Source organism: Bombus flavifrons, chromosome 16 (assembly GCF_040668555.2).
Source record: "Bombus flavifrons isolate JBK064 chromosome 16, iyBomFlav1_principal, whole genome shotgun sequence".
In the NCBI taxonomy this organism is placed as follows: domain Eukaryota; kingdom Metazoa; phylum Arthropoda; class Insecta; order Hymenoptera; family Apidae; genus Bombus; species Bombus flavifrons.
The window spans coordinates 3,792,662-3,802,990 of NC_138457.1; the positions used below are offsets into that span (position 1 = coordinate 3,792,662).

Below are 10,329 nucleotides of genomic sequence, written 5' to 3' on the forward strand. Positions count from 1 at the left end.
TAATCCAATACAAACTATAATAGTTCTAATTCTAATTTTAGTATTAAATATATTAAAGAAACAAAGACAATGATATAAATAAATTGTTACATTATTTATGTCATTGTTTACATCATGAAAAGTATTGTATTAATAGACTTATTAGAGAATCTTTTTACTAGGAGAGATTAAAAATTACTAGGTTCTGTTTATTATATGTGCATAGAAAATTTTAATTATATATTTATACCAAATACTCAGCTGTTTCTATTTATATTAGTTATAGATTTTTCCATGTATTACAATATCATTAATCACTGATGATCTGGATTTCTGTGCACATACTCTCTGGTAAAAATTAATTTCTTCATTTTTGTACAAACGTGATGCGTCAATATGCATTCAATTTTTTAGTTCAAGTTTTTATTTGAATGCTGGTTAATATTTTAAGAAACAAAAAAGTCATCTATGTATTGCAGTATATATAATTACTATAGTTTTCTTTTAGAGTTAATTGAACAAGATTTTTGTATTGTAGGGAAAATTTCTGATTTTTGTAATGATATTAAGAATGAATGCGAATGATTAAGTGTTACAAATGTAATTTTTATATCTGAGTAGCATTTATTTAAAATAATTTATAAAATAATCAGACATTATGATTACAAATAAGAACAATAGAATGTAGCGAGAAAAAATAAGAAAAATAAGAAAGTATTATCAAATGTATTTTCTACTGAAAATAAAGAGAATTATGTCTGTATATAATGTTTTTACATACATACTATATGTAAAATATTTCACAGAAGTTTTGTTTAACTTTCTGCACGTTTCTTAAAAAATATTTTTTATATTCCTTTTCACATTACTTAAAGAAATCTTAATGTACAATAATTTTAAATAATATAATATTAAATACTACAAAATACTTTACAAAATTATACTAAAATAATTATCGAAATATTTTTTAACTGCAATTATTTTACGTTATCACTGAAATACTATGTTTATTGTCATAGAGATTTGCTCTCTTAAAATTTATGTATGAACTGTAATCAAAATTTGTTATTTATTATAATAAGCAATGAAATTTGAATACTTATTCAGCAGTTAAGTATGGTATCTTTATTATTTTTTTTTAATAATGTGTAATTATATGATTTAATGATATTTTAAGTTTATTAATAATTAGAAAATAATTTTAATCACTATTGCTTTACATTACAAGTAGAATTACATGTATTTGATTTCAGGTGCTATTATATAGTCATTGTGATTCCCTACATGAATCATATTTATGTTCCTTCTAGCGTGCCTGATGTTTCTTTTCAGTATTGATATTTAAGAATATCATTGATATCTGCTAAATTTCTTTTTTATTTGTTTTTATATGACATTTTATATTTCCTTTTATGTAAATTACATCTCTGTAATGCTCCAAAATAAACTGTATTTTACCGAAAATATAATATAAACTGTTATTCAATTTCATTAAAAAAGATAAAATTAAAGTTTTCTAGTTCCATTAAGAAAAAATACTTAACGACAAAAAATTTTATAGAACGAATAGTATATATTTTGAAATTAATTTGCTATTAAAAACAACCAAATATTATAGTCTTTAAAAAATACTTTAAAATACCCTAACAAACTACCTTAAAATACCTTCTAATTGCGATCACGCAGGAGCAATCGATCACTATACTAAATTTAAATTACGTACATCATAAATAAAAAGACTACAGATAATTTCAAATAATGTTAAAAAATTGCAGATAATCTTACACTATTTATAAATTTTGGGTCAATGAAGTACTGCTAGATAAAAGATCATACATCATTGTTCTTTTTATACTATCTTATATTTATAATTACATTTTGTTCTTCTAATATATGCCTGGCTTACAATACGTTTTAATATAATAAATATTACAAGATTGCAAATGCTTGATAACTTTTCGTATAATATTTTCTTCACTACAGGCGTATTTGTCTATTCATGAAAAATATAATTGATACGAAAATAGGTGTGTGGTATCCTATTGTTTCTTTCTTTATTAATCTTAAACAAATACTGTAGATTTTAAACATTGTCAAAGGCATACAAGAGTTATGTGTTACTCAGAAATGTAGGAATTATATTTTTAATATTTGATCTCAATTACTTTACTTAATACAATACTTATTGTATTGACAAACATTTCATTTTTGTAAGATATGGAAGAGTATAGTGGAACATGTGCTTTAGTAAAATTTTATTGTATAATAATTACTAATGTATTATTAATCATTACATGTTAATCATGCATTTTAGTTTCTGACTGTTGTAACAGTTAATAATCTGAGATGCTCTTTTCTTTTCTTTCAAACATATGCATACCTGAACATAATTAATTTTTGTCGATGGAATATTAACTTATCAAAATTTCATATTTGAGAAATTCTTGATAGTCTTTTTAGAATTCCATGTAGAATTATTATTTTACAATTGTAGTGTTTACTTTAATTTAGACTACCTATACTTGGGAAAAATATATTATAATAATTATAAATAATTAAATATCATTAATGACGTGTAATTTAATAAATAAATGTTTATAGAATTGCTCTATACAGTTATACATTTTTCGCTTGTACTAATGATACATCTATTGGAATAAATTATTTACAAAACCTATTTCAGGGCTTGGTATGATTTATCACTGAGCTGTTTAAGAATCATTCTGATCAATTCCATAAAATAAAAGGTAGAAGATGATGTTACAAACACCGTTCTTTAAACGTCCTTATTATTGAACATTTATTAATTGTATACATAGATAATAAAATTAAAAAATTTACAAAAATGGAGTTGATCAGTTTGGCTTCCAAGAGACTCAATTATTCTACAAAAAATTGTATGGAAGCAAGTGGAAAATTGCGCTAAATGCGGATTTAAAGTATTTTGCATACTTACTCTTTTTTAGCGTGATAGTAATAAAATGAACTGCATTGTCTCCTCTTCGAATCATTCTGAATACGAAAACATAACACGAGACTTGGAAAGATTCCCAAAACCATTTATGAAAAATTTTTAAGCTGGTGATTACGACGTGGCTGTGTCCCTGCGCCCGCTGAACGATACAATAGAACGAATACCTTTTACCGAAGTCTGAAATAATTGAACAAAGGATGTAATTTTATTAACAGATGCTACGACTTCTTTTTTAAGCTAATTTTTTAAAATGTTTACAAAACTTTCGAGTTTGCAGCGGATTACTATTTAAGAAGTTTTAAGTATATACAATATAAGTGTTATGAAGTATTATAAAGAACTACAGAAATGTTATTAATAATATTGACAGCGATAGTGATGTCGAGGACGATAATAATGATAATAATGTTGATGATATTCATAATGTCTATTATGTAACATTAATATAAAAGCTTTACATTTTGGTTGCATAAACTAATGAAGTTAAATTTTTGACATCGTTGAGTAAAAAATTGTTTCCAGCAAAAAGAACTGTTAGAAATCTTTAGATACTGTTAGAGATTTGAATGTGATTCTTGAGTATGTACATACACAATCATGTATAATTATTTAATTACAAACATTAATATTATTAAGTATTATTTTTGCAATTTGTTTGGGTTATTTTTATCATCTAATTACATTAAATAAATTGACAAACCTTCTACAAACTGATATTTTATAATTGTTAGTTACCGACTTGTACTATTTTTTACTTGGAGTTAATATAAATATAGTGTTATAATTTTTCATTTCTTTTCTTGAAGTAGCTAGGTGATACATACATCAGTAGTGAAGCTGTAGTTAAAAACTAAATTAAGAAAAGACTGAAGAATGTCTGAAAAAATATAAAACATATACAAATAATAATCTGCTACATAAAAACTATCTAAATAAAAAAACTATCTCCACAACAATCTCAAAGTACAGTGGAAACCAAATATCTCAAAAAGCAGGCTACAAGATTATAATCATTAAAAGATCAAATACTGTGTATGCATATAAAAAATGTTGTATACAAAAATTGCGAAAAATTGAAATAAATAAATTTAAATAATATAACAAGAATGCAAATAGTATTGTACGACAACAAAATTAGTAAAAAAAAATTAGTAAATAATATCATAACGATAAGCTATATATTGTAATGAAATATTATACAAAATATCTTATCTAAATGATAATGATAATGCAGACAAAGATGATAGTGACGAAGACGTCCATAACGATGGCGATGATGAAGACAAATAACGACGTTAGTGGTAATGATGACGGCAGCAGTAAAGATGATAATATATATATATATTCATAATTGGTTTTATAAATTAAAATAACAGCATTAGGAATATTAAAATAACAGTTACAATAACAATTACAATTATAATAATTGTAACTATATTAATAACTGCATAACTACTACGTGTCGGGGTGCTACTACTCATAGTAGTGATCTAATATGTCAAAATATAATTTATAAATGATATATTGACCTTTTTCTTCGAGCCACTGAGAAAATCCTTATACATTTCCGAGCGAAGATACCTGGAGTAACTATCGCTTTTCATCAGATGATAAACGTGCGCCTAAAATTGAATACCACAGAAGATTGTTTTATTATTTTCTCCATTATTATTATTATTTCTAAGCTTTTATTACATTTAATTTATTCGATCTTAATATTTCAATGAATTTCTTGAATAAATATCTTTTCTACGAAGTTTCTTAATTTTAACTTGTAAAATCTTGTTTGTAATTTGTACCGCTGTTATGTCGAAACACCATCGATCAGGTTTCTGTAAATGCTTCTTTGTTAGCTCATAGGACTGGCAATCGACGTTAATTGGACAACTAGCATCTGGACCCAAATACTCATTCCAAATTTCGTTCACTTTATTTTGAACTTCTTTTTGAGGTAATGTTTTCAATTCTTGCACGGCTTCCCAAAATCTACGTATATCAACGAAGAATTTGTATTTTTAATCTCTATAGTTGTATTTTATTTTATAGAGATATTCTAGTCCAAAACTTGAATATGACAATCTAAATTAGAACATCTTCCTACTATTAACTTACTTTAGATTTTCACCACTGAACTCTTTATCCAGAAAGCGTATAAATTGTTCTCTACCAACAGGATCTTGTAGCAATTCTTGAAGACTAAAACCCCATCTTTTTACTCTTCTTGTTGATATTTCTTTGCTATTTAAAAAAAATCAGATGTATTATCTTAATAATGTATATATAAAGAAGGATAATATAAATTAAGAAATACACGTACGCTAATTTTTCTTGCTCCCACATTTCAGGATTATCTGATATCCATGGATTTGTGAATTCAGGTTGTATGAAAAAAGGATCATACTCTACATACTGCTCAAAATATGCAATCAGACTAAAATAATTAAAATTAAAAATACTTAAAAATAAGATATGTAATTTAAACAAATTAATATTGCTTAAAATAAATTAATTATATAACATCATACAGTTTTGGCAAAAATTTACAATAATATTCGATAATATTTAAAGATGATATTTACTTACGCTTCTGAAACTTTCGAGACCTTTATATTCGATCTATCTAGTCTAGATTTCAACATTTCAATCTCCTTATTTAACGATTCTATCGATGATATCGAGAACGATCCTGAATGTGAAGGAATGTCGGTACTAGTCATACCTAAATGTTTGTTTAACTTCGAAATTGGTTTATAAGTACGACATGCTTTCTTAATGTCCATTTCTGTCGTATTAACACATCCAGGCTGAAACATATAATAATTATATAAGTTTCCTATTATATTAAATATGTGATCATTATTCAATAAGAAATAATTTTTCAAAAAATACAAATAAAATTAGATACCATTACCATTGGTCTATATACATCCCAGAAAGCTCTTTCCTGACTATCCAGTACTTTTCTTTCTAATTTATCTCGTTTTTTATCGACTTTGCTTTGTGCTTCTGCTTGCATAAAAATGAACTCCCATTTCCTCGAAAACATTTTCTGCAACTTAGCTAAATTTTCAGCCTCATAATCTGCTAATTCTAAACGTGTTTTATTTTGCATCGTTCTTTTGCATAAATAGACAGCTATAATATTAAAGTTAAATATAAATTCTTTTACAAATAATTTGATATTTATATAATTAGTACAAGAAATATATTTGTGTAATCAATGCTAAATTAAAAAAAAAAAAATAGTTTTCATACCATAATCAGTATTTTCTGGTTCCCAACAATTTGATGGCCAAAAATATGGTGTTTGAAACCTATAGAAAGTATTATCATTTTTTACAGTAAGGCAGTGGTCATCAATAGGGAAGAAATATCCATGAGATGCCATAAGATGTGCCACATGAAGTGCCTCTATCATATCAATACATTTCTAATTAGTTAAAATCAAATAACTTTTTATATGATTTATGAGGGAAAATCAAACAATAAAAGAACATTTTAGAAATTAAATCATTCAATATTATTTATACAATTAAATTGTTTGTCATTTTTTTATGTAATCCTCTTCAAATTGCATATCTCTTATTTTGTAGTAGTTAAATTTTTTTAATCAATTAATAATTCTAAGACAAGAGCTAAATAAATAACTATTACTTTAAGCTACTATTATACTTTGAAGGCTATGATTAATTATAATATAATTAATAGTTGAAAGCAGAAGCAAAAACCCTTTTATTTTGTGATTTTTCCCTAATGTTTATGTACTTAATATTTTAATTGTACCTTGATCATCTATAGCCATGGCCTTCATCATCCATGATATTAAATCTGTACCTAAAATAATAAAGAGAATTAAGTACATTAATATTATATTAAAAAATAAAGAAAGAATAATAAAATGTCAAATAAAATTGTAATATATTACCAGTAAATACAGAAGGTGTTTTTGTCATAAAATTCTTTACCGTTTTCACTGGAACACCTGTAACTTCATCTGACATTTTTTCTACAATATCTTCCATCTACAATACACAGAAAAATAAAATTAAAGATAAGAACATTTAAAAATTATAAAAAAAATATTCTCTCTTACTTTCTGATACACAAGATAATTAGGTGTATCTTCGGCACATGAGGCAGTGATATGATATGTGGGACTACTTGGAGATTTGTCAACTGCTTGGCCATTTTGATTGTTACATTGATCTATTTGATTATCTCTACTTCTATATCGATCAACTGTTCCTCCAATGTCATTATTTTCACCTGGTTTTCGGCGACATGCCGATTGTTCAGAATTCATAGTTACCATATCCAAGCTAAAACAGTATTTTGGAAAGATTTTTATTGCATTTATATTATTCAAGGTATAAAACAAATATAGAAGGTCCACTAGTGTTTGACCTTATTATTTAAAAAATCTAGTTTTATTAATTAATTTAGTTAGCTGAAAACAGAAATATATTTACCTTAAAAAAGTATATTCTCCATGACATGAATAAAAGAAAAGTGTCTTGTTTACATTATATTTATCAAGACCTAAGCCAATATCCGATTAATTGACTATTCACTATCACAAAGCCATGCCAATTATACATTTCACTAAGATGAGGCAGAAACAGCTGGTGAAAAAATATATAAATGAAATATTTCTTTATATTTCAATATATTTTCAGTGTATAAATCAATGTCACAATATATATCATTGTTTTATATATACATTTATAGCACGAAAAATGTAAATTTCAATAAATCAGAAAAATTTAAGCATTCTTAGATTTAAATTGATATTAAAAAGCGAAAAAATATAATAATAATTACAATATATGAATTTACTAGTTATTATAATTAATTTCATATTCTAATCAGGCACAATGAAAATCAAATTTTCATACATTCTTTAAAAATGATCATCACATTAAATTTAATTTACAAAGAAAATTTTACTTCAACAAATGATTAGATAGTTAATAATAATATTACCGACTCTCAAGGAACAAAAACTAAATCTTAGAATGATCAACAGTGCCAATCATTCATGTTCTTTCTTGATAGGCAATTTCTCTATCAGAAATAATGATTCGACCTTTCCATATTAAAAAATATGCATCTATAGTATTTCACGATCTATTCGAAAACTTATTTTTGTAAGTCAAACTGTATTTGAAGCACAAATCTTCCTCATTACACGATCAATATTCCAAAATCACAAAACTATGAACACATTCTATTCGTCCGTAGAATTGCATTTAGACAAGATTGTTCCATTTTGAATAAATTGTTCGAATTATTTCATTAATGACAATAATTTACAAATAAGCCAATAATAAATTGTTTTTGATAGGTGAAATAATAGATCGGTGTTTTTACTATACATATATATACGTGAGATTCCTTTGTACATTCGAACCACGACTGCGCGTAAAATTTCATGTTGCTACGACGATGGTGTAGAAAGCATATCATATCATATTCATATGTATAGCAGAAACGGAAATGATGTAAAAATCTGTGAAAATTAAAAAAATTAATTTTAAATGTTAACTAATTCATGATGTTGGTTAACCGTATTCTTTAGTAATAGAATATTTACATATTTACATGATAAATCAATAAAGATCATTCGTTGATTTGACAATAAGAATTTTTACAAAATAACGTATATTTTAAACATTTAGCAAAACATAAAAATGTAAAATGCTTACATACGTCTTTAATAAAAATATATCTAATATGTGCAAGTATTAATATCGATGTGTATTAATTAATGAGATTATTGAACTGCAACATGTTAGTAAACCATCTTTATTCTTTCATTTCTTGGTGTGATAAAATTCTTACTAAATTCAATTCCTTCTCAATATATATAAATTGTACATAATTCATTTCACAACGTAAGCGTACGCATTTCATGCGCGCGAATTCTATGCGAACTTAATGTATAGAATCGCGCATGCGTGTACGTACATACATATCTGTAAAATAATTACAATAATTATATTTTTAAGATCGCTAAATCAACACAGTACTATTCATTAATCGACTTTTTATTTTAATTTTAGTTATAGAGCTTCGTGATTGAAGAAATATATGAATATAGCTAACTATAACTGTTGAATATTTCTTTTAATTTTTCGTAATGCTTCGTTAAAATTCAACGAAATATAATTAGGTATTATCCATTTACTCGTTACTTTGAACTCCATAAAGTCGTTATTAATTATAAAATAATACTTTAAAGTTTTATGTTATGTAATATTCCATCGGTTGCTTTTAATGTACGAAAGTAAGTTTCGCGATTACGAATATATATGAAACATAATTTATGAGTTACTGATGATTGGTACTAATAAATTCCTGACACAGGCCAATGACTTAATAAAATTACATTCATATCATGTCAATTTCATTCCTTCTTCCCTAACGAGTTGTGTTCTATATATATTTATAGAAATAACATATTAAAGAAAAACTTTACGAATATACAATGTAACAAGTATACATTCTTCGAATAACAAAGACTCAAATTTCAAGTCTAAGCATTGACTTATGTTTAAGTCAAGAACTTCTTATATACGTGTATATATATATATATATTCTGTACTTATATATAATAAAAATATATTATGTCAATATTGAAATTGTTTTACAATTCATAAATAAAAATCTGATGTTACATATAACAATTTCTGTAATACTTTTCCCTTATTGACGCAAACCGCTTTCAAAAGTAACAATTTTTTCATGGTGTGCATCTAATATGAGTGTGTATATATTATTTAATTAAGTTGTATATACACGCTCATGTACACACATAGTAGTATAATATTACAATTATATACATCCATCTCTACATTATGCACAACGTTTTCCGGTCATGTGCAAATCATATGAAAGCTAAAGTTAACTATAACACATTTAAATAATTGATTTTGAAATATCAAAATAACCGCAGTTAGATCTCAAACTTTGTTTTGATAACTATAGCTGTTTTTTTATTCGTACTATAATATATATTAGATCAATTGTTTTCTAGACTAGAATCAAACACGTACTAACATTATCCCTAATACACATGAATGTGTATATGGGTCTGTATCTTTTTCACCTTCTCTGTTCATAAATTTAAACCTTTGAACTAAAACTGAACTGAACTAATGTATAAAACACTACAAATTGTCTATATATATACAATAACATTTATAAGATTTACCTATATCTTTTCTTTTGTACAATATAATTTCCTTGGAACGACTCTATGAGCTGAACTTGTGTTCTTACAAAACCATCACGCACTATTAAAGCAGTCAAATAATACGTAGTTTTAGATCCTCCATTTAGCATATTGCTGATACTTTGGTTCAAGATCCATTGTC

At 25.3% G+C, this 10,329-nt stretch overlaps 1 protein-coding gene across 3 annotated transcripts; it reads right to left on the reverse strand.

Annotated features, from left to right (window-relative positions):
• Positions 1 to 122: 122 nt before the first annotated feature.
• On the reverse strand, positions 123 to 10,282 carry RSG7 (regulator of G-protein signaling 7). Of its 3 annotated transcripts, XR_011175299.1 has the most exons (14): positions 7,937 to 10,282; positions 7,423 to 7,575; positions 7,047 to 7,272; positions 6,879 to 6,975; positions 6,737 to 6,787; positions 6,209 to 6,364; positions 5,865 to 6,088; positions 5,537 to 5,757; positions 5,271 to 5,384; positions 5,066 to 5,191; positions 4,753 to 4,939; positions 4,483 to 4,575; positions 2,936 to 3,130; positions 123 to 2,495 (listed from the first exon to the last, which is right to left on the reverse strand). XR_011175299.1 is itself a non-coding variant. In XM_069129270.1 (13 exons), exons 3-13 carry the CDS (start codon positions 7,263 to 7,265, stop codon positions 3,065 to 3,067), a joined length of 1,554 nt encoding a protein of 517 aa, XP_068985371.1. In that variant the 5' UTR covers positions 7,266 to 7,272; positions 7,423 to 7,575; positions 7,937 to 10,282; the 3' UTR covers positions 123 to 3,064. The 3 variants fall into 3 exon arrangements, 2 of the variants coding, with proteins under 2 accessions (XP_068985371.1, XP_068985372.1); XM_069129270.1 differs by having other exon boundaries at positions 123 to 3,130; XM_069129271.1 differs by lacking the exons at positions 123 to 2,495; positions 2,936 to 3,130 and adding an exon at positions 3,173 to 3,830.
• Positions 10,283 to 10,329: the final 47 nt, after the last annotated feature.

What these genes read in the sequence shown, in the direction of transcription:
- RSG7 (XM_069129270.1), bottom strand. Translation starts at nt 7,265, where the DNA reads ATGGTAACTATGAATTCTGAACAATCGGCATGTCGCCGAAAACCAGGT. An exon ending in TTCAGTGGTGAAAATCTAAA is followed by an intron (nt 4,940 to 5,065) that starts GTAAGTTAATAG and finishes TGATATACGTAG; the next exon opens with ATTTTGGGAAGCCGTGCAAG. An exon ending in GGTGTTTCGACATAACAGCG is followed by an intron (nt 4,576 to 4,752) that starts GTACAAATTACA and finishes ATTCAATTTTAG; the next exon opens with GCGCACGTTTATCATCTGAT.